We start from the raw sequence: 25942 nt of genomic DNA on the forward strand, positions 1-25942 counted from the left end.
CTAGGTACAAGATACAGTGGGGCAAAAAAGTATTTAGTCAGCCACCGATTGTGCAAGTTCCCCCACCTAAAATGATGACAGAGGTCAGTAATTTGCACCAGAGGTACACTTCAACTGTGAGAGACAGAATGTGAAAAAAAAATCCATGAATTCACATGGTAGGATTTGTAAAGAATTTATTCGTAAATTAGGGTGGAAAATAAGTATTTGGTCACCTCCAACATGGAAAATCTCTGGCTCTCACAGACCTGTAACGTCTTCTGTAAGAAGCTTTTCTGTCCCCCACTCGTTACCTGTATGAATGGCACCTGTTTGAACTCATCATCTGTATAAAAGACACCTGTCCACAGCCTCAAACAGTCAGACTCCAAACTCTGCCATGGCCAAGACCAAAGAGCTTTCGAAGGACACCAGGAAAAGTATTGTAGACCTGCACCAGACTGGGAAGAGTGAATCTACAATAGGCAAGCAGCTTGGTGTGAAAAAATCAACTGTGGGAGCAATCATCAGAAAATGGAAGACATACAAGACCACTGATAATCTCCCTCGATCTGGGGCTCCACGCAAGATCTCATCCCGTGGGGTCAAAATGATCATGAGAACGGTGAGCAAAGATCCCAGAACCACACGGGGCGACCTGGTGAATGACCTGCAGAGAGCTGGGACCAAAGTAACAAAGGTCACCATCAGTAACACACTACAACGGCAGGGAATCAAATCCCGCAGTGCCAGACGTGTTCCGCTGCTGAAGCCAGTGCATGTCCAGGCCCGTCTGAAGTTTGCCAGAGAGCACATGGATGATACAGCAGAGGATTGGGAGAATGTCATGTGGTCAAATGAAACCAAAGTAGAACTTTTTGGTATAAACTCAACTCGTCGTGTTTGGAGGAAGAAGAATACTGAGTTGCATCCCAAGAACACCATACCTACTGTGAAGCATGGGGGTGGAAACATCATGCTATGGGGCTGTTTTTCTGCCAAGGGGACAGGACGACTGATCCGTGTTAAGGACAGAATGAATGGGGCCATGTATCGTGAGATTTTGAGCCAAAACCTCCTTCCATCAGTGAGAACTTTGAAGATGAAACGAGGCTGGGTCTTCCAACATGACAATGATCCAAAACACACCGCCCGGGCAACAAAGGAGTGGCTCCGTAAGAAACATTTGAAAGTCCTGGAGTGGCCTAGCCAGTCTCCAGACCTCAACCCCATAGAAAATCTGTGGCGGGAGTTGAAAGTCCGTGTTGCTCGGCGACAGCCCCAAAACATCACTGCTCTCGAGAAGATCTGCATGGAGGAATGGGCCAAAATACCAGCTACTGTGTGTGCAAACCTGGTAAAGACCTATAGTAAACGTTTGACCTCTGTTATTGCCAACAAAGGTTATGTTACTGTAGCGAGCGAAAGCCACCGAGTAACCGCTAAGGGCCTCTATACTACTTGTGCAAACTTTCAGGCCCAAAGCTCTCACAGGAACGAGCCCAAAATAAACAGGACAAGAGGGCCAATATCAGTCAGATATGTTAAAATTTATTATTTTAAAAGAACACAAAGGGTTTGCAAAAGGCCTAAAACATCAAAATGGTAAAAGGTCACTAACGACCACAAGATAGAGTTATTGGTGCAACCTGCCAGCAATGCAACTATCACCTGAGGGCTTGCTCTCCCTTGGCGGTCCCAGATGCTCGTTGCTTTAAAAGAAACAAATCCACCCCAAATAAATACGAGCCCAACAGAACACTTATCGCATGCACTAAGTGCTAGTTCAGGCAATAATCGGTGGCACTAAAAATCACTCTTAATAAAAACCTCTTCACTGCAAATCCACACAGAGCACCTCTAAAGATCCTAATTCCCCTAAGGTAAGAGCCCCACTCAGGGATTGCACAATGCCCGACTAATATTGCACCAGCCCAGTAGAAATAAAAACAAACCCGGCATAAAAAAACAGTTTTAAAAGGTGACCCTACCAAAACCAAAAACACAACAACAAGGAGAAGGAGGAAAAAACAGTGACAAATTCACATGTGCAGCCTGCCCTGCAGGAGGCAATACAATATAAATTAGATTATAGTGCATCAATATACTTTTTTTTTAATGTCAAATATATTAGGTTAACATACCTCCAGCAGACAACTGTGTTTGCTGCACACCTGGCTTATCTTGGCTTATCTTGTAAAAATCACTACTAAAACATAAAATACAATAAACATCAAATACATTTCAACAAATTAAAAAAAACACTAAAAGAAAAACAGCCTGTACCTCGAACCTCTGCTGTAGAGGTTTAAAACAACTGTTTGTGTAGCAGACAATTAAAACTTCTCAGGCTCTTCACCTACTCACACAACCATTGTTCACAGCCACTCGTCAGTGGAAATGAAGAGCACCTGCTGCTACTTCCTCTTTTATACCCTCCATTGGATCCCCTGGGTCCTAAAGACTTCCCCATTACATTACAAAGTATTGAGTTGTATTTTTGTTATTGACCAAATACTTATTTTCCACCCTGATTTACGAATAAATTCTTTACAAATCCTACCATGTGGATTCATGGATTTTTTTTTTTCACATTCTGTCTCTCACAGTTGAAGTGTACCTCTGGTGCAAATTACTGACCTCTGTCATCATTTTAAGTGGGGGAACTTGCACAATCGGTGGCTGACTAAATACTTTTTTGCCCCACTGTACATGAGGACCTATGATACGGTGATACTTTTGGTAAACAACCATTTGAACAACAGGTGTGTCTCACCTGCTCATATTCATCTCTGTTCTGTCCTCTCTCTCCCTCTCTGTTCCTCTCTCTCCCTCTTTGTGCTGACAATCATCAAATATACAGTTGAAACCAGATATTTACTCTTCAGATAAAAACACTTTTTTTAATTGTAACATCAAATCAGACTAAATGTTTATTTTTTTTAGATTGATAAATATAAAAAACATATTTGTTAACTTTAAGAGTAAAGAGAGAAACTGTCTGTATTTCTTAATTGTAAATGGCACCAAATTGTATTCAAAATTGAGCCACACTTATGGAGCTCCACAGTTCTTTTCCTGGTGTTTTGGTTGACATCTCTTGATGTTCCCATGTCACAGAAACAGGCTCTGTGTTTTGCCTTATATGCATCCACAGCTGTGCCACTAATTTACTCACATGGACTCTACTAACCTGTCAGAAGCTTCTTCAGCTCAGAATGGAATCGTCTGGAGTTTTCTTATTAATTAACAATAAACTTAGTGTACATGTACTCCTACATTTGATGAAAGTGATGATAAATAGACAGCTCTGTCTCTCTTTATTCTGACATTTAACTCATTCAAAAGATGTTTCAATATTTATCTAAAACAAAAGTTTACTCTAAATTGATGTTGTACAGTAAAAATGTTTTATGTTTTCCCCCTAAAGTGTAAATATCTGGTTACAAATGTGAATATCCTGCTGCGTACTGAAATCCCTCTTGTTTTGCATAGAAATATACTGAACAACATACAAAGCATAATATATAAAATAACATTTACCTGAGTTTTTTCTTTGAAAGAAGCCTCTAATGTCCATTCTTATATTTCAGTACATAACTGAAACCGATTTAGTCGGGGAGGGTAAGAACTGAAAATATGAAATAAACACACATGTAAGCTAAGACTCTCTAAAGAAACAGCATTGTTGTTGTTCGGCTTTTCATTTCGCCATTTGTTGATTCACTTGAAGAGCAAGTAACGTAATATTGGTCAAGTGATCAGTTTGATATCAATCTTTCGTGATACACCGTCATATTTACATTATTTGTACAGTAAGAATGATTTGCTTTGGTACCTGCTCAAACTTAAGCTCTCCTTAGTATGGCTGGCTCCGTTTCTCCAACAGTGCACTCACAGGCAGCAGCTGCCCCGCCCCCTCGCTCAGTCGCTTAGTGCCTGAGCTCGGATCATACCAATATCAGGGGGGATTCACGCACAGTCGTAAATTCCCACAGTGCACTATGTGCTTCGAATATTGTGTGTAGTAGTGATGGTAAATTTGATTCTTTTTACTGAATCGAGTTTTAATGAGTCACTCACCAAAGTGAATCGGCTGTTTTGAGTCATTTGATTCACTGAGTCAGTTGACCAGAGAGTGCAAAAAAATTTACATTTTCACCCAAACTTAATTTGTTTCTCTTTTCATGTAAATCCCACTGCTAAGATGAATGATTCTAAAAAAAAAAACCACAAAAAAACCCCAACTATTTTATAGAGCAAAAAAAGAGCAAAAACATTTCTAAAATTAAGCAATTTCCTATCAAAATTGCTTAATAAACATTTATTTTTGTTTATTTTTATTTTATTAGTATTTTCCTTAAATGTGTTAAATATATATTTTCTCATCTAAATGTCGACTGAGCTGTGAGCCAGGGGGCGGTAATGCGCCTTAACATTGGTTGCCAACCAAGAAGAAGAAGAAGCTGCGAGCCAGGAGGGAGGGGGTGAGTGAGTGATTCGTTCGCTCGTTCTATGATTCAGGACAGGAGGGAGGGGGTTACTGAGTTCTGAGTGATTTGCTTAGGCTTACGATTCAACACAGGAAGGGAGGGGGTGAGTAGCTCAAATGTGTTGTTAGCATGTTAGCAGAGCGATGCTACTCTGAACCGAGGAGTTATTTTCTTGATGTGAACTTCTACTCAGGGTTTTTTCTTCCAGTTCAGAGCAGAAATGCTTTTGTTAAGAAACTGGCTGTTGTTTCCCCCCCCCGCAATTTTAATTATAAGCTAGATATATTTCTACTAATGGAATTAGTTTGCTAACAGCAACAGGGATGTCAGTGAGTCAGTTGGGCTTGTGAATCATGATTCACGAGTCAGTAAAGTGATTCTCGAGTATTGAACGATTCGTTCACGAATCGAACATCACTAGTGTGTGTGTATTTTTGTCCTAGATTGTCTGACGCAGCAGTTAGGGGGCAAACTCTATGTCCAAGTTTGTCTTTGCACAAGCAGTGCAGAAATGGCTCCGATACGCCCCAGATCGTTTGGGTGGTGCAGGACGCACATCATGCATCCCCATCCCAGAGTAAAAAATTACAAACTTCTGTGAAACATATAAATGTAAATCGGAAACTGTCTTTTAATAAAGTATTTAGCAAACGAAACATACCTATTGACCTTTTTTGTTTATTATTTATTGCGGATCATCTATACGGATGTGGCGGTTAACTGAACCGTGTTTCCCCAGGTAAATAGCTACTTCTTCATCGAGGTCGCTGTTAGTTAGCCCTTTTATGATTACTGCGTTTGGGATTTTAATTGCCTCTTTAAGTACTACGTCCATTTTGTCAAACTAGGTTTTGATTGTTTCTTATCGTTGTAATACTTAATAAGATGAGTTTCATGCAGTTTCAAATCAAATCAAATCAAATCACTTTTATTGTCACATCACATGTGCAGGCACACTGGCACAGCACATGTGAGTGAAATTCTTGTGTGCGAGCCCCACAAGTAACAGAGATGTGCAAACACAACAACACAAACGGGCAAAATACAAGAATGGCCAACCTGAAACTAATAAATATATGTACAATATATAATAGTGTATGCATTTCTGGATGTGTATACTAAATAATTTCCTACGTGTGTGTGTGTGTGTGTGTGTGTGTGTGTGTGTATACACATTTTTACAAATTAAATAGTAAAAAAAAAATAAAAAAAAATAAAAAAATAAAATAATAATAATAATAATAATAAAATATATAAAATATACAGAGTTGAATATGTGCAAAACAAGTGGCATTTATATACAGTGTGGAGTGCATAATGTTGAAGTTCCAGTAGTGAAGCTGAGGTGTCTATGACGTGTTCAGCAGTCTGATGGCCTGATGGAAAAAGCTGTCTCTCAGTCTGCTGGTACGGGACCGGATGCTGCAGAACCTCCTTCCTGATGGAAGCAGTCTGAACAGTTTATGGCTGGGGTGACTGGAGTCCTTGATGATCCTCCCCGCTTTCCTCAGGCACCGCTTCCTGTAGATGTCTTGGAGGGAGGGAAGCTCACCTCCAATTATCCGTTCAGAGCACCGCACTACTCGCTGGAGAGCTTTGCAGTTGTAGGCGGTGCTGTTGCCATACCAGGTGGTGATGCATCCAGTGAGGATGCTCTCAATGGCACAGTGATAGAAGGTCCTGAGGATGCGGGGGCTCATGCCGAATCTTTTCAGTCTCCTGAGAAAGAAGAGGCGCTGCTGCGCCTTCTTCACTGTTTTGTTTGTGTGTACTGACCACGTAAGATCCTCAGCCAGATGTACTCCAAGGAACCGGAAGCTACTCACTCTCTCCACAGCAGCGCCGTTGATGGTGATGGGGGTGTGTACTTCTCTGCACCTCCGGAAGTCCACTATCAACTCCTTTGTCTTTGCGACGTTGAGGGTGAGATGGTTGTCTTGACACCAGTGGGTCAGGGCGCTGACCTCCTCCCTGTAAGCCGTCTCATCACCGTTGGTGATAAGACCCACCACTGTTGTGTCGTCCGCAAACTTCACAATGATGTTGGAGCTGTTAGTGGCTGTGCAGTCGTAGGTGTAGAGTGAGTACAGGAGAGGGCTCAGTACACACCCCTGTGGAGCACCAGTGTTCAGTGTGATGGGGGATGAGGTGATGCTGCCCAGTCTGACCACCTGGCGTCTGTCAGACAGGAAGCTAAGGATCCAGCTGCAGAGGGAGCTGCTCAGTCCTAGATCCTGCAGTTTCCTGTCCAGCTTCGAGGGAACGATGGTATTGAATGCTGAGCTGTAATCTACAAACAGCATTCTCACATACGTGTCTCTCTTCTCCAGGTGTGACAGGGCAGTGTGTAGTGTCAGGGCTATGGCATCATCAGTGGTCCTGTTGTGGCGGTATGCAAACTATAGAGGGTCCAGTGAGTCGGGTAGTGCAGAGCAGATGAAGTCCCTGACCAGCTTCTCAAAGCATTTGCTTACGATGGGGGTCAGGGCTACAGGTCGCCAGTCGTTCAATGAGGAGATGGTGGAGGATTTCACAATAACTCCTGGCTGGCTCGCCAACTTGTAACACTGATGTGCGTGTTTCGAATACTCCCAGATCAAAAAAAAGAGTATGTCACCCAAATTTGACACCAAAGAGCTCAAAGATTTGGCCCAGTAGGTTCGGCTATGTACAGGAGAGGCGAACTGAATGAGACTCAGACAACCGCGAGTTTTGAAAAATAATCAGAATACTTTATTAATCCCTAAGGAAATAATGTGGATTACAGTTATTCTAGGAGAAATTCTAAAAATAGCAACAGTGACAGACTAAACTCCAAACAATACATTGTTAGAGATTTTACACATTTAGGAAATAGCACTAATATATAAAGATCAATCAATTATAAATATCAAGGATTAACAGAAGGGATAATAAATAAATATCAAGAAAATTGACAAGAATATTACAGAGTAGAAAAGAGCTTATGTAAAAAGGGTGTAACTTTTGCAGTGTTTACAGTGTGTTGGATGGAGGAGTTGTACAGGGAGATGGCCACAGGCAGGAATGACTTCCTGTGTTGTTTGTTTTTTTCTGTTAATCTCAAGCTGTGTCCCAAAACGTTGGCTGCATCCTTCGGAGGACCCAGCCTTCGCGGTCTACGTGGGCTGGGTCCTTCAAAGACCGAGAAGGCCAGAAGTGCGAGGCTGTGAAATGGGATGGTCTAGCCTTCAGATTTGCGTCACCACTGTCTTGGTGGAGTTTAATAAACTCGGCCGTCTGCTCCTTGCTATCTAAAATATAACAGGACACTGACGTAAATTCTCAACCGTCTCACACTTCTGTTTAATCAGTTTTCTGTTTAACATTTATTCAGCTGTGTGAAAATCCCAGAGGAACCCACTCGATGGATTAATAAAGTTTTATTTAATCTAATAATCTAATAACTTTGATCGCAGCCAAACCGATTTACTCCAGAACAAATAAAACACCCAAAAAAGGCAAAAAATTACATTTTTAAGTTATCTGAGTGACTTATATCATGTTTAACCTGAGTAGCAAAAGAGCGTGGGTCTGAAAACGATAAAGCCGGGAGTCCGCTGCTCTTGCCGGCTGGAGTGACCATTGAACCTCCCGGCTTGCTATCGAGCTGGTGGGTAACAGACATCTCCGAAAACGTCGGCACACTTTTGCAAATATGTAATGTCTTGATAAACCAACCAGATATTTGTAAATTACACAGCTACTTTCTCGCCTTAAAACATGTTAAAAGTTTATTTTGTGGCCCAGAAAGATTAATAAGAGTAATTTTCAAACTTAGTAGCGGCCGCCATTATTGTCAGCTGAAATTTGACTGGGCCGCGCTATGAATTCTGGGTTATGGTTTGCCACGAAGCACACATCCGACCCATCCTTCAAATTCGGGGAAATGAAAGACGCATTTGTCAGCTGCATTTGAAGGAGTCGACGAATTGGGACAGCCTTCGTCGCCTGGCTGTGATGTAATCGGCCTTCAAATGCGGCCTCCGGAGGATGCTGCCGACGTTTTGGGACACAGCTTCAGTCTCTCACTGAAAGTGCTCCTGTGACTAGCTGGTATGTCATGGAGTGGGTGGGAAGTATTATCCATGACTGTCTTTATCTTGAACAACATCTGCCTTCAGACACCACCCTAACGGAGTCCAACATTACTGGCCTTGTGGATCAGTTTATTTAGTCTGTTGGCATCTGTGACCCTCAACCTGCTGCCCCAGCTTGCAACAGCATAGAGCAGTGGTCCCCAACCTTTTTTGCGCCACGCACCAGTTTATGGTAAATGGTAAATGGCCTGTATTTTATATAGCGCTTTACTAGTCCCTAAGGACCCCAAAGCGCTTTACACATCCAGTCATCCACCCATTCACACATACATTCACACACTGGTGATGGCAAGCTACATTGTAGCCACAGCCACCCTGGGGCGCACTGACAGAGGCGAGGCTGCCGGACACTGGCGCCACCGGGCCCTCTGACCACCACCAGTAGGCAACGGGTGAAGTGTCTTGCCCAAGGACACAACGACCAAGACTGTCCAAGCTGGGGCTCGAACCAGCAACCTTCCGATTACAAGGCGAACTCCCAACTCTTGAGCCACCATCGACTGCCCGACAATATTTTCACGGACCGGCCTTTAAGGTGTTGCGGATAAATACAACAAAATAAAACTAGTGCCGGTATTGAAAAACAGAAGATTTATTCATAACACACGTGGAAAGACCCAGGAAAACCGAGTTAACGATAAGAAAATAACGCTAAAAACCCTGAAAACCATACATTTCACACCTGAGCCTCAACTCTTGCGACCCGGTACCAAACGACTCACGGACCGGTACCGGTCCGAGGCCCGGGGGTTGGGAACCTCTGGCATAGAAGATAGCACTGACCTTATGCAATCTTGGACTTTGTTGTCATTGTCGGTTGTTGATTTGTCCTATTCTCATTGTCTGATGGATTATAATGGCTGTTTGTACAAAATTTGAAAACTATGCATACTCTCTCTCTTCATAGATAGATAGATGCGTGTGTTTGAGTTTATCTGGCTAAATTCGATATGGTTCCAGCAACAGTTTTTACAGTAAGATATGTTTTATATGCATGTACAATCTTTAATATACATATATACACATGAAAACATACATATATGTTATCTGTGGGTGTGGGGCAGAGAGGGTGTTCGCCCAGGGCACCAAACAGGCTAGGACTGCCACTGCTGACAAAACACAGAATGTGAAAAAGAGGGGAGGCATGATAACAGAACCTAAAGACTAGAAATTACAAATATTAGATCAAGCAGAAAAACAATTAAAAGAACATAAATAGAAATAAACATCAAATATTACAATATACAATACAATACGAAAGAAATTCCACGAATTCAATACACGCTACAATTGCAGTGTGAACAATCTGATTTTTTAAAATGTTTACATAGAATTGGCCGCATTTCAGCACTGACCAATAAAAAATTAATTAACTCCAGTGTGGATGAGTTGATGATTTTTTAAAGTATCCATGCGACGAAAACCCTTTCCACACTGACAACAGACAAATGGTTTAATGCCAGTGTGGATGGCCTGATGTTCTTTCAAGGAACTCATGCAGCTAAAAGATTTTCCACACTGATCACAGCTGAATGGTTTCAATCCAATGTGGAGGAGCTGATGTTTTCTTAAGTTTCTACGCCGAGTAAATGATTTTCCACACTGATCACAGCTGAATGGTTTAATTCCAGTGTGGATGAGCTGATGTTGTTTTAAATTTGTAATATGAGTAAAAGCCTTTCCACACTGACCACAGACAAATGATTTAATTCCAGTGTGGATGAGAAGATGATCTTTTAAGCTTTTACTATGAGTAAAAGACTTTCCACACAGATCACAGGTGAATGGTTTATCTGTAGTATGGATGAGCTGATGTTCTTTTAAACAGTTACTATGAGTAAAAAACTTTCCACACTGATCGCAGCTGAATGGTTTAAATCCAGTGTGGATGAGTTGATGTTTTTTTAAGCTGCCACTCTGAGTGAAAGTCTTTCCACACTGATCGCAGCTGAATGGTTTAATGCCAGTGTGGACGAGCTGATGTTGTTTTAAGTTGCCATTTTCAGTAAAAGCCTTTCCACACTGATCACAGCTAAATGGTTTTAATCCAGTGTGGATGAGTTGATGTTTTTTTAAGCTGCTATTCTGAGTGAAAGTCTTTCCACACTGATCGCAGCTGAATGGTTTAATGCCAGTGTGGATGAGTTGATGTTTTTTTAAGCTGCTATTCTGAGTGAAAGTCTTTCCACACTGATCGCAGCTGAATGGTTTAATGCCAGTGTGGACGAGCTGATGTTGTTTTAAGTTGCCATTTTCAGTAAAAGCCTTTCCACACTGATCACAGCTAAATGGTTTAAATCCAGTGTGGAGAAGCTGGTGTTTTTTTAACTTGCTATTTTGGTTGAAAGCCTGTCCACACTGCTCGCAGCTGAATGGTTTAATGCCAGTGTGGACGAGCTGATGTCTTTTTAAGTTGCCATTCTCAGTGAAAGTCTTTCCACACTGATTGCACATGAAGCTTCTGTCTCCACTGTCAATGCGCTGGCGTCTTCTGGCCTTCTTCATAGTGATGAAAGTCTTCTCCACAGGGATCACAACTCATTCATCTTTACTTGCGGGCATTGGTTGGTTTTTGTTGAGGTCATAAATTTGGAGAGGTTTCAGCACACTTCCCCTTCTTTTGCCTATGATGACAAAGAACTAAAACAGTGACATGCACTTCACAAAACCTATTTAGTGTACATATACATACATATATCTATACTAGGGCTGCCACAAACGATTATTTTGATAGTCGACTAGTCACCGATTATTTATGCGATTAGTCGACTAATCAGATCATCATCCACTGGACGTAAAACGTACAGCTTATTGCACCAGCAGCATCTGCTCTTATATAACTATCATTAGCTTACAGCTTTAAGCTTTTAAGGTGCTAACTAAAAATAAAGACAAGATGATAGTTTATTCAGTTTTAATGAAATTTGCAGATTGTTTCGGTAAAGTTTAATAAACTCCTTGCTATCTAAAATATAACAGGACACCGGAGTATATTCTCCAGCATCTCACACTTCTGATAATCAGCTGTCTGCTTGACGTTCATTCAGCTGTGTAAAAACTATAACTTTAATCTCAGCCAATCCGATTTACTCAGGAACAAATAAAATACAAAAAAAAAAAAAAAAAAAAAAGCCAAACAACAACATTTTTAATTTATCTAAGTGACTCATATATATTTAACCTGAGTAGCGAAAGACGGCGGTGGGTTTGAAAACAATTTGCCGGGAGTCCGGTGTTCTAACGGCGCTAGTGACCTAGCCCCCGGCTAGCTATCGAGCTAGTGGGTAACAGACGTCTCCGAAAACGTCGGAGCGCTTTTGAAAATATGTGGTGTCCTGATAAACTGAGCCGATATTTGAGGTTTACACAGCTACATTCTCGCCTGAAAATATGTTAAACGTTTATTTTGTGACCCAGAAAGAATAATAAGAGTAATATTAAAACTAACTAGCTACCGCCATTGTTGGAAACTAAGCTGGGCCGTGCTATGAATTCTGGGACACAGCTGCTTCTTCTTCTTCTTCGGGGTTTAACGGCAGCTGGCATCCTTGTACATGCAGTGCTGCCATCTTCTGTTTCAGTCCGTTATTACACTCTTAAATCCTGCTACTTATTCCTGCGTCTTTTGTGATCTTACAAAGCTTCAAACGACGCGTCGACTATTAAATCAGTCGTCGACGATTTTGATAGTCGACGTAATCGTGACTAGTCGACAAATCGTGGCAGCCCTAATCTATACACACACACACACACACACACAGTGTGAAAAATAGTAATCAATACAAGGGATGGCTATTTTAAAGAATCTAACATTTTTAAGAATCTAAAATCTGAGTATGTTTTGAGTTATTTAACATTTTTGTGTCTCCTAATTCCATATGTGTTCATTTGGAGTTTTGATGGTTTCAATTAGAATCTATAATGTAAAAAGTCATTATAAAACAGAAAAATCATGAGAAGGTATGTCTAACCATTAGACCTGTGGCTTAGTCAGCCTGGCTACAGAGCTGTTCCTGTTTTCCTCATTTACTAAGATTTCATAACTTTATAGAGGGCTTTTTCTTGTTCAGGTCAAAAGAAGCATGAATTAGTCTTCAGTGTAGGTGTACTTATAAGTTCTTCCAGGGAGTCAAACTTCTCTGGTTTGTTGCCTTCCTTTTCAGAGCAGCCAAAGTGTGCAGAGGATGTAATACTATTTACAAAATACGCTATCAGAGATTATCAGAGGAAATAAAGCACAACTGTGTATCAGCTGTGAAAAATGTATCATGTGCAACACTAGAACATATTAATAGATACTTTATTATACAACATGTAGAGTGTGTAAAGGTTAAAAAAAAAATACAGGACCAAAAACTGATCCTTGAGAAGCTTATTTTCGGGAGGGTTAAAAACGGCTAATTTCATCCATCCATTGATTTAATGTAAGCAGGTTGAGAACATTATTTTTCTTCAGCAGTGATTTGTCTCTCATTTGGGATAAACAGGCAAAATGTCACTGTGTACAGAATTAGATGTTATTATTATTATTAAAATAACAACCAATTAATGTCTGTAGAATAATGTTGGCGATTTTTCTTTGTCACCTTCAGTGAAGAACCAATGTTTCTGACTACAGGTGCTGAGATGCTCCTCCTGCAGACTCTTCGCCTGCTGCCAGTCGCCTGTGACAGCAAAAAGATTTTTATATTTAAGCCAGTTAAATTTATTGTATTATTATAAGGCACTACTGCAGACCATTGTATTGTGTAGCATTATTGTGCCTCGTACTAACATCACAAACATCAGAATCAGAAAAACCTTATTAATCCCAGAGGAAAACTAAGTTGTCATAGCAGGAAATATACAACAAACAACATGCACTCACTGAGTGTAGAAACAAGAGTTATGATGGATAAATACTGGATAGTAGGAACAAAAAGAAGGGGGGGGAGGGGGGCGCTTATGAAGACAGCTGCTACAACAGCCTGTGTTCCAGATCTACTGGCGTTTAGATCAACTGGCGTTGGTCGAACAGATGTGTGACAGTCTTGCGTTTCAGGAGCTGCTACCGACAAACCAGCAAAAGAAAAAAAAAAAAAAAAAAAAAAAAAGCCAAATGTCTTGATGTTGTTGAACAACAAAATGTTTAAAAATGTGGCGAGTTTACCTGGTGATATCCTCATGTGCGACGCGATAGCGAAAACAGCAAACAAGTAACACCACGCCGATGTTGTTTACGGGACAGCAAGAGTAAACGATCGGGAGACTCTTGTCGTCGTTATCGTTCCCCTTGTACGGTTTATTTCTCCGGTTTCAGCGTTTTTGCTCCACAACTACAGCGAGCAGTTTACTTTATGCACTAACATGGAGTCGAGTCAACCAGCGCCACCTCTGGCCAAGTGCCACAGCCTACAGCCAGATCAACTTGTGACACACATCTGCACCACGTCTGAATTCGTTTCATGCACAACACATTTGTACTAGGGCTGTCACGATTGGTCGACTAGTCACGATTACGTCGACTATCAAACTCGTCGACGACTAATTTAATAGTCGACGCGTCGTTTGAAGCTTTGTAAGATCCTGAAAGACGCAGGAATAAGTAGTAGGATTTAAGAGTGTAATAACGGACTGAAACAGAAGATGGCAGCACTGCATGTACAAGGATGCCAGCTGCCGTTAAACGCCGAAGAAGAAGAAACTGTCCCAGAATTCATAGCGCGGCCCTGCTCAGTTTCCAACAATGGCGGCACCTAGTTCGTTTTAATATTACTCTTATTATTCTTTCTGGGTCACAAAATAGACGTTTAACATATTTTCAGACGAGAATGTAGCTGTGTAAACCTCAAATATCGGCTCAGTTTATCAGGACACCACATATTTTCAAAAGCGCTCCGACGTTTTCGGAGACGTCTGTTACCCACTAGCTCGATAGCGAGCCGGGGGCTAGGCTAACTAGAGCCATGAGAACACCGGACTTCCGGCAAATCGTTTTCAAACCCACCGCCGTCTTTCGCTACTCAGGTTAAACATGATATACAAGTCACTTAGAGAACTTAAAAATGTTATTGTTTGGCTTTTTTCAGTATTTTATTTGTTCCTGAGTAAATCGGATTGGCTGAGATTAAAGTTATAGTTTTTACACAGCTGAATAAACGTCAAGCAGACAGCTGATTATCAGAAGTGTGAGATGCTCGAGAATATACTCCGGTGTCCTGTTATATTTTAGATAGCAAGGAGTTTATTAAACTTCACTGAAACAATCTGCAAATTTCATTCAAATTTAATAAACTATCATCTTGTCTTTATTTTTAGTTAGCACATACCTTAAACACTTAAAGCTGTAAGCTAATGATAGTTATATAAGAGCAGATGCTGCTGGTGCAATAAGCTGTACGTTTTACGTCCAATGGATGCATGATCTGATTAGTCGACTAATCGCAAAAATAATCGGTGACTAGTTGACTATCAAAATAATCGTTTGTGGCAGCCCTAATTTGTACCCTTCAATTGTGTCTGTTTGTGCGTCATGCAAATAAACCTTTGAAATGAATGAAATGACCCTAATATTTCACTATTGTTGTAACATCACATGTCGTTAGCGTAGTCTGTCTGCGTCTTTTCTCTGCGAGCAAACATTTTAGAGTTGGTTGTTATATACAGTCTGTATAAGTGTGGTTAATCTAATAAACATTTGTAAGGAGATGGCAGTTACTGTGAATGTACAGCAGGTGATCAGTAATAAACAGTCAGACAATGACTCTGACAATCTCATTCAATCTTGCAGACTGAATGCACCTTCTGTGGAAAGTGGTACCACACAGTGTGTGTGGACTTCCCCTGTGCAGAAGGAGACTACAAATGTTGTGGGTGCTAAATAAACAGAAAAAAGTGATCCCTGTTGTCTTTGCTTACTGATTGTTTTTAGTGTTGACAATCCACATTGCTGGGATTGCATCTTTCAACATGTTTGTGGGTAGATTTGGATGTACCAGGGGTTAGTGCAGCCACTCAGCCTCTACTCAATGTGATCATAGCAGCAGGTGCAGATGTGTCACAAGTTAATCTAGTAGTAGGCTGTGGCACTTGGCCACAGGTGGCAGTAGTGGACTGACCTCCATTTGAAACTGGTCCAGCTGCTGTGTGATAGTGGATCTGCTACAAATTGAAGATCATAAGCAAGTTTTGGAAATGAACCCTTGTATTATGTTGAAGAACAAAAAAATGACATTGATTTTGTTGCGGGTCACTTGGTGTTCGCTTGCTCTGCGGTAGAGTATCACTTCCTGTTCCTGCTCAAACACAGTGGTGTTTCTGAGTAGCTTATTTGCCTAGCAATTTAATTAACAACTTTTAAATACATTCTTCTTTCATAGTATAATCTTCACGTGCTTCATCCGAAGCACACTTTCTGTGTACTCACTACCTAATTTATAGCCAAAGTATTCACTCACTGTCTCTGTACTGTCTCGCTAGCTTAGCTTAGCTCGTAGCTGACTCATTAGCACCATGGCTACTTCACCTGTCCCTCCTGCACTTTCTTGCTCATTGTGTCAGATGTTTAGTTACTCCTCGGCCTCCTTTAGCAGTAATGATATCTGTAACAAATGTAGCATATTTGCAGCTCTGGAGGCCAGGATTACTGAATTGGAGACTCGGCTTCGCACCCTTCATTCACCCGTAGCTAGCCAGGCCCCTGTAGCTGGTGCAGCCGAAGATAGCGTAGGCCCCGCTAGCTGTTCCCCGGCAGATCCCAAGCAGCTGGGGGAAAGAGGGCGGCTGGGTCACGGTGAGGAGGAAGCATAGTCCTAAACAGAAGTCCCAGGTACACCACCAACCCGTTCATGTGTTTAATCGTTTTTCCCCACTCGGCGACACACCCGCCGGGGGTCAAACTCTGGTAGTTGGCGATTCTGTTCTCAGACATGTGAAGCTAGAGACACTGGCAACCATAGTCAATTGTCTTCCAGGGGCCAGAGCAGGCGACAATGAAGGAAATTTAAAACTGCTGGCTAAGGGTAAACGTAAATTCAGTAAAATCATAATTCACGTCGGCAGTAATGACACCCGGTTACGCCAATCGGAGGTCACTAAAATCAATATTGAATCGGTGTGCAACTTTGCCAAAACAATGTCGGACTCTGTAGTTTTCTCTGGTCCCCTCCCCAATCAGACCAGGAGTGACATGTTTAGCCGCATGTTCTCCTTAAATTGCTGGCTGTCTGAGTGGTGTCCCAGAAACGATGTGGGCTTCATAGATAATTGGCAAACCTTCTGGAGGAAACCTGGTCTTGTTAGGAGAGACGGCATCCATCCCACTTTGGATGGAGCAGCTCTCATTTCTAGAAATATGGACAAATTTATAAACAAACAACTTAAACATAAACAATTACAAAGAAAGAACAATACAGTATCCACATCTGAACCAAAGAGTAAAACAGTGAAATGTGGATTATTAAATATTAGGTCTCTCTCCTCCAAGTCTTTGTTAGTACATGACTTAATAATTGATCAACAAATCGATTTACTCTGCCTTACAGAAACCTGGTTGCAGCAGGATGATTATGTTAGTTTAAATGAATCAACACCCTCGAGTCATTCTAACTACCAGAAATCTCGAAGCACAGGCCGAGGGGGCGGTGTGGCAGCAATTTTTCCACACCAGCCTATTAATTAATGAAAGACCAAGACAGACTTTTAATTCATTTGAAAGCCTGATGCTTAACATTGTCCACCCCAGCTGTAAAACTCAGAAACCAGTCTTACTTGTTATCATCTATTGTCCACCTGGGCCTTACACAGAGTTTCGGTCTGACTTCTCAGACTTTATATCTAATTTAGTTCTGAGCTCAGATAAAATAATTATTGTGGGTGATTTTAACATCCATGTAGATGCTAAAAATGACAGCCTCAACATGGCATTTAATCTGTTATTAGACTCAATTGGTTTCTCTCAAAATGTAAAAGAACCCACCCACCACTTTAATCACACTCTAGATCTTGTTTTAACATATGGCATAGAACCTGAACATTTAACCGTGTTTCCTGAAAACCCTCTCCTGTCTGATCATTTCCTGATAACATTTACATTTACAATAATTGATTACACAGCAGTGGAGAGTAGACGTTTATCAGAGTAGATGTCTTTCTGAAAGCGCTGTAACTAAGTTTAAGAATATAATCCACCCACTGTTATCATCTCCAATGCCCTGTACCAACACAGAGCAGAGCAGCTATCTGAACGCTACCCCAACAGAGGTCGATTATCTTGTTAATAATTTCACCTCCTCACTACGTACGACTCTGGATACTGTAGCTCCTGTGAAAACTAAGGTCTCTAATCAGAAGTACCTGACTCCGTGGTATAATTCTCAAACACGTACCCTAAAGCAGATGACTCGTAATCTGGAGAGGAAATGGTGTGTCACAAATCTAGAAGATCATCATTTAGCCTGGAGAAATAGTTTGCTGCTTTATAAGAAAGCCCTCCGCAAAGCCAGAACATCTTACTATTTGTTATGGCCCTAGCTGGGCCTCCTGATACTGCCCTTGTGTGGGCGTGGTGTTTTTCTCCGCCTCCTCCTCTTTTGCTCCACCCCTCTGTCTCTCTCTTGCTCTCTCTCTCTCCCCAGGACACAGCTGCTGCTCATTGGACTCACTTACCACCTGGGCCCAGTCAGCAATCACCTCTCTGAGGTCATATAAGCTGGGGATGAGCTGTGAGCAGGGTGTGGGGTGTCTCTGCTTGGTGTGTAGGTACCCTGCCTGAAGTGTGGAGTTGTGGAAGCAGTATAGCTGCTTTACGTGAGTAGTGTGGGCTTGTGGGCCTTGGCAGCAGTAAAGCCAGCTACTGTTAGTGACAGGGTGAGCTTGTGGGCCCCTGGAAGTGCCTCCTCGTGGTGTGGAGTTTTTGTTTGGTTGTTGTGTTCTTTGTTGTTGCCACCTTTTTTCGGCATGTTATTGGTAATACGGCGTTTCCGGCTCCTTATGTTATGATTATCTACAATAAAGACTATGTTATTTACTAAGAACACCTGTCTGTTTTCCTTTCATTCTGTTCTGGACTCATTTGTTACTGGTCCCCTCACTCGCATGCCTAGACCCCTTTGGGGGGGACGTAACACTATTCATCACTGACTGAAGAAAATAAGAACAACCCCAGGTTTCTCTTCAGCACTGTAGACAGGCTGACAAAAAGCCAGAGCTCTTTTGAGCCAACCACCCCTTTAACGTTAACTAGTAATGACTTCATGAACTACTTCACAAATAAAAGTTTTATCATTAGAGAAAAAATTACCAATAATCATCCCACAGATGTAATATTATCTACAGCTGCTCTTAGTACCATTGATGTTAAGTTAGACTCTTCTTCTCCATTTGATCTTTCTGAGTTAACTTCAATAATTACTTCCTCCAAACCATCAACGGGTCTTTTAGACCCCATTCCTACAAAACTGCTCAAAGAAGTCCTGCCATTAATTAATTCTTCGATCTTAAATATGATCAACCTATCTCTAATAATCGGCTATGTACCACAGGCCTTCAAGCTGGCTGTAGTTAAACCTTTACTCAAAAAGCCATCTCTAGACCCAGCAGTCTTAGCTAATTACAGGCCAATCTCCAACCTTCCTTTCATATCAAAAATCCTTGAAAGAGTAGTTGTCAAACAGCTAACAGATCATCTGCAGAGGAATGGTTTATTTGAAGAGTTTCAGTCAGGTTTCAGAGCTCATCACAGCACAGAAACAGCTTTAGTGAAGGTTACAAATGATTTTCTTATGGCCTCTGACAGTGGACTCATCTCTGTGCTTGTCCTGCTAGACCTTAGCGCAGCATTCGATACTGTTGACCATAATATCCTATTAGAGCGATTAGAACATGCTGTAGGTATTACAGGTACTGCACTGCAGTGGTTTGTATCATATCTATCTAATAGACTCCAATTTGTGCATGTAAATGGAGAGTCCTCTTCACACACTGAGGTTAATTATGGAGTTCCACAGGGTTCAGTGCTAGGACCAATTCTGTTTACATTATACATGCTTCCCTTAGGCAGTATCATTAGAAGACATAGCATACATTTTCACTGCTATGCAGATGACACCCAGCTCTATCTATCCATGAAGCCAGATAACACACACCAATTAGTTAAACTGCAGGAATGTCTTAAAGACATAAAGACCTGGATGGCCGCTAACTTTCTGCTTCTTAATTCAGATAAAACTGAGGTTATTGTACTCGGCCCTGAAAATCTTAGAAATATGGTATCGAACCAGATTCTTACCCTGGATGGCATTACCTTGGCCTCCAACAACGCTGTGAGGAACCTTGGAGTCATTTTTGACCAGGACATGTCCTTCAATGCACATATTAAACAAATATGTAAGACTGCGTTCTTCCATTTGCGCAACATCTCTAAAATTAGAAATATCCTGTCTCAGAGTGACGCTGAAAAACTAGTTCATGCATTTATTACTTCCAGGCTGGACTACTGTAATTCATTATTATCAGGATGTCCAAAAAACTCACTGAAAAGCCTTCAGCTAATCCAAAATGCTGCAGCAAGAGTACTGACAGGGACTAGAGAGAGAGAGCATATTTCTCCTGTTTTGGCTTCCCTTCATTGGCTTCCTCTTAAATCCAGAATTGAATTCAAAATCCTGCTCCTCACATACAAGGTCTTAAATAATCAGGCCCCATCTTATCTTAATGACCTTGTAGTACCATATCACCCTATTAGAGCACTTCGCTCTCGCTCTGCAGGCCTACTTGTTGTTCCTAGAGTATTTAAAAGTAGAATGGGAGGCAGAGCCTTCAGTTTTCAGGCCCCTCTTCTGTGGAACCAGCTTCCAGTTTGGATTCAGGAGACAGACACTATCTCTACTTTTAAGATTAGGCTTAAAACTTTCCTTTTCGCTAAAGCATATAGTTAGGGCTGGACCAGGTGACCCTGAATCCTCCCTTAGTTATGCTGCAATAGATGTAGGCTGCCGGGGGATTCCCGTGATGCATTGAGTTTTTCCTTTCCAGTCACCTTTCTCACTCACTATGTATTAACAGACCTCTCTGCATTGAATCATATCTGTTATTAATCTCTGTCTCTCTTCCACAGCATGTCTTTATCCTGTCTTCCTTCTCTCACCCCAACCGGTCTCAGCAGATGGCCGCCCCTCCCTGAGCCTGGTTCTGCCGGAGGTTTCTTCCTGTTAAAAGGGAGTTTTTCCTTCCCACTGTTGCCAAAATGCTTGCTCATAGGGGGTCATATGATTGTTGGGTTTTTCTCTGTATCTATGAAGCGCCTTGAGGCGACTTTTGTTGTGATTTGGCGCTATATAAATAAAATTGAATTGAATTTTGACCCGTACTGTGTAAATCCACTCAGAATTGTCAAAAAACTGCAATAAAACAATAGCAACTTTACTTCCCATCAGATAAACATGTAGAACACAGACATACAACTGTTAGACTTTCCATAACTATTTTAGGTACAATTTGGTTTTTCATTCTTACAAACACATTTCTTTTGAACTTGCCCAACGTTCTCAGTTTTTCAATGCTCAACATTTTCAATTTTGTCCACATGATGGACAGAATGTAACTGTGTGCTTTCTGCAGATGTACTTCTTGCATTTCTCACAAAAAGTGCTTGTTTTCAAACAGGAATCTTCCTAACTAAGATTTAAAACAAAAGATTCTACGTCTCCTCCAGTCTCACAAACAGATGACAAACCAAGCGACACACCTGAGTCACTGACTTTCTTAAATCCACTCACTCTCACTGGCTCTGTTTATTACTAATCACTGTGTAACTGCTGTGAATTCACAGTAACTGCCGTCTCCTTACAAATGTTCATTAGATTAACCACACTTATACAGACTGTATATAACTACCAACTCCCAAGTCATGTTGATGGATTGCCTATATTGGCTGGAAATATTAATTTCCAGGGAAAAGACACAGGCAGACTCTGCTTACAGGATGTGATGCGACAACACTAATGAAATATTGATGTGTCATATTTGTCCAAGGTGTATTTCATTGTTATGGGAAAAGAGAATATTAAAATCATGATGACCAATTGGAGTGGTGATTTCTATGACTTTGTGTATATAATTTGGAATTTTGTACAAATGTAGGCCAATAAGGAATATATGATATCATTTCATTCTTTTCAAAGGTTTATTTGCATGACGCACAAACAGACACAATTGAAGGGTACAAATGTGTTGTGCATGAAACGAATTCAGACGTGGTGCAGATGTGTGTCACAAGTTGATCTGGCTGTAGGCTGTGGCACTTGGCCAGAGGTGGCGCTGGTTGACTCGACTCCATGTTAGTGCATAAAGTAAACTGCTCGCTGTAGTTGTGGAGCAAAAACGCTGAGACCGGAGAAATAAAACGTGCGAGGGGAACGATAACAACGACAAGAGTCTCCCGATCGTTTACTCTTGCTGTCCCGTGAACAACATCGGCGTGGTATTACTTGTTTGCTGTTTTCGCGATCGCGTCGCGCATGAGGATATCACCAGGTAAACTCGCCACATTTTTAAACATTTTGTTGTTCAACAGCATCAAGACTGACGGAGTGTGTTTGAGATAACCTCACAAGTGTCACAGGTGACACATTTGGCGTTTTTTTGCTGGTTTGTCGGTAGCAGCTCCTGAAACGCAAGACTGTCACACAACTGTTCGACCAACGCCAGTTGATCTAAACGCCAGTAGATCTGGAACACCTGCCGTTAGATCAGCGCCATCTTAAAAGACATTACTGGTGGTGATTCTGTATGGGCTCAAAATGTGGTCATAAATATTTTGTACTTGTAAAAAAGATGTGTGTGTGCGTAAAAAAGATGTGTGTGTGGACTTAGAAAAAAAACCCCTGCAAGTTACAAGTACGGATTTTGACCCTATTTTTCTTTCTTTCATCTGATTGGTCAATGTCATGTCAATCACAAATGTAACAATCCAATCAGAGAACAGATGGGTTTGGCTGTTGGAGGGGCGCTTTTATGAACTGCAGGTCCTTGAAGGGTGATACAGTTTGAAGCTGGAGGATCGCTATATAAATATCCGATAGCAGGTAGGTCCCCTAACTTTCAGTAGCTGTTGAAAGGATAAAGTTGTGGTATATCAGTGGTTAGAAATACCATTATTACTTTAGGATTAGTTTAACACAAAGTCAGGGCCGACCCAGGACCATTGCTGTGAGTCACAGTGCGCAGCATAAAAGTCCTTTCACATCGGACACAGGATGTGCTGCTAATGCTAACTGCTAACTAAAAGCAAAGGATCCAGAATTTGTTACGCTGGCTGCTGGGCTCTGTGGGTTTTTGCAGCAGCTCTACCTGTACTAGATGCACCTGCTCCTTGTCTTTTCTATCTCTGACTTTATGTCCTCTACAAGAGTTTGTTTTTTTTGCTGCTTCTTCAAATGTTCAATAAAAACATGTATGCTAATTCATAACGAAGAAAGCTTTGTAATGAAGACTGTCATTTCCAAAACACTGCCCGCCCCCACCCCGCGGTCCGCAGCGCTGTTAGAAAGGCTGTGGAAGTCCCTGCATTAAACATGTAGTCCTGTGACACAAAAATCACCAAACTCGGACGACCACAGACTGTTTTCCTTCGTGGTGATGAAGGAAAACGCTGGGTTGGCATGTAAAAGGGCATTTATTCCCTTCAAAGACCTGCAGTTCAAAAAAGCGCCCCTCTGACAGCCAAACCCATCTGTTCTCTGATTGGATTGTTACATTTGTGATTGACATGACATTGACCAATCAGATGAAGGGAAGAAAAATAGGGTCAAAATCCGTACTTGTAACTTGCAGGGGTTTTTTTTTTCTAAGTCCACACACAAATCTTTTTTTACACACACACAAATCTTTTTTTATACACACACAAATCTTTTTTACGCACACACAAATTCCTTTTACACATACAAATCTTTTTTACGCACACACAAATCTTTTTTTACACATACAAAGTACAAAATATTTATGACCACATTTTGAGCCCATAATTCTGTTATTAATTGTGGAATCTGTTGTATTCTATCCACCTCATCAAATCATAATACTCAGTACAACATCTTCATTTGAAGGAAAACAAATAGCTGAACACAAATGATTAAAAAAAAATAAGGTCCTGCTGGAAGCTCCAAGCAGACAAAATGACAGGGGCTGAACAGAACGTACAGCCGAAAACAAAATTAGCTAAGAGAAAGAAACCCTGTAGACAGTTATTGATTTAGTAAGCTATATAATTATAATGTACTCACTCTGGATCTCCTCTCAGAATAACCCGAACTAAAGATCCCCCAGCGGAGGAGGCCGGCTTTGTAGTTGGACTAGGAGAGAGACCAAGCTGTCCGAGCTACGAGAGCCTATATCTTTCCAATCACGCATGAGAAACATAAACGTGATCTGCCGGAGACCAGAAGGGCAGCAGTAAGAAAGCTCAGCACAGTCACACTCCGTCGTAGATAACAAGTATGATGACTGTGGCTATAATCATTACTCGGTAAGTCTACTTTCCGCTGTGTGCACGCGCAGTACTTCGTCTTCTTCTTTGTGGTTTGTCGGCGGTTGGCAATAACGACTCATTACCGCCACCAACTGGTAGTGATGTGTCCTGTGTGTCAAAGCTTCGAAGCGTGTGTCGGCTAATCTTGGGGAAGTTTTTGTAAAGCGCGTATCGAGGCTTTCTTTGATTACGTATGCAGTGACGTTCAAGGCCTCGCGGGCAGCCCGTACCATGTGACTGATTCAGGAACTGGCTCGCCGGTTCGCGCCAGATTCGAAATAAAATTGGCATCAAAACACAGCTGATTTCCCCCATCACATTGTGTTGTGGAATTAGATTACGTACGTGCTACATAGATACTTGAGCATTTCATCGTCGATAGAACCAGCAAGATAGAGATTTTTTTAATCTCCTCTCTCCTTATCTCATCTGTTCTTATAAAGTATGCACACAGTAATACATATCCCAAATGATAACCATAATAAAAATAAACAACATGACTGACTTTAATTATCCATAAAATCATCACATTCTCTGTAAGATTAAGGTCAACTATTGAATGGTGTATATTTTAAAGACTTTAAAACAAAGTTAACGCTGAAAGTACTAACATCACTTTTTTTTTTTTGGACGATTTCTGGACGATTCTAGCACCAGTTTTTTACAGAACGTTGTGTGAAATCAAGGAAAATATGGAACGCCAGGACTGCCATAATGAATTAATTAAATACACCATTAAATCATTAGTTAAATGTGTCAATAATTAATTAAAATTGGAATTAATTAATTAAATAAATAGTTATGACACATGTAATTAATTAATTATTGACACATTTAATTATTTATGTAATTCACATTTTAATTAATTATTGACACATTTAATTAATTAATTATTGACACATTTAATTAATTATTTATGTATTTCACATTTTAATTAATTATTGACACATTTAATTAATTATTGACACATTTAATTAATTATTTAATGATATATTTATTTATTTCATTTTGGCAGTCCTGGCGCCTGGCTCTCATCATGAAATAATTTTATCTGTCAGCCTCACCCATCAAACTCAGGGGGCGGGGTTAACGCTGATCGAGTCAAAACCATTGCTTTGGCCTGGTGGCCATTGTTTCTAGCACACAACAACCTGCATGTGGAAGCTAACAGAACTGAACTTTGAAAAACCCTGTTTGTGTGTCACCAAATACCGTTTTAATATTTTTTTAGCCGAGAATGTAGTGGTTTAATCTTCATGTGTCTGGTCGGTTTGTCAAGATACAGCCTCTTTGCAAAAGTGCTTCGATGATTTCGGAGATGTCTGCCCAGTCTCACGGCACAGCATGGGATAGACCTGTTCGCCTCGCAAGCAATCCCACCGACAAAGCGCAGGCCCCGGTACACAGCTGTAGTAACCCCCGCTGACTTCTTTTACTGCGGTTATATTTATCGGTGTTTTATTTCCTGATGTTCTTATGTGTCCTACGTGTTTCAGTCGCCAATTCTGAATTATAACTAACATTAAAAACATGTTTAAGGAGGAGAGAGAGCAAATAAATCTGTTTAACATCTGATCTTTGGGTTTTTGTTCAGTAATCAGCGTGACCTGTGTATAAACACATAAAAGAGATAACGTTGGTGTTTCCGTCATGTAGTAACTGCTGGCTTTAACTGTACAAAGGTTGTTCGACACTATGAAACACATACAGACTTCATGATGTTCGGCTAATATTTTTATTGTGAATATTAATCATGCTGACCTCGCTCTGTACACCACGCAGCGAGGTCAGCATATCCACGATATCCTCAGCTCCATGAGTTAACACAAAGTTTCCCAGCTGACTAT

General features: G+C 41.1%; 1 protein-coding gene across 1 annotated transcript; it reads right to left on the reverse strand.

The window, feature by feature from the left end:
* Positions 1–7182: 7182 nt before the first annotated feature.
* LOC146579560 (uncharacterized) lies at positions 7183–24236 on the reverse strand. The gene is made up of 3 exons (XM_085263514.1): positions 23851–24236; positions 13177–13254; positions 7183–11214 (listed from the first exon to the last, which is right to left on the reverse strand). The coding sequence occupies exon 3, from the start codon at positions 11093–11095 to the stop codon at positions 9956–9958; it is 1140 nt and encodes a 379-aa protein (XP_085119640.1). The 5' UTR covers positions 11096–11214; positions 13177–13254; positions 23851–24236; the 3' UTR covers positions 7183–9955.
* Between the last annotated feature and the right edge of the window lie 1706 nt (positions 24237–25942).

Source organism: Mchenga conophoros, linkage group LG3, assembly GCF_057382185.1.
Source record: "Mchenga conophoros isolate Kocher_MC1m ecotype Shallow Benthic linkage group LG3, M_conophoros_male_GT1.1, whole genome shotgun sequence".
NCBI classification, from domain to species: Eukaryota; Metazoa; Chordata; class Actinopteri; order Cichliformes; family Cichlidae; genus Mchenga; species Mchenga conophoros.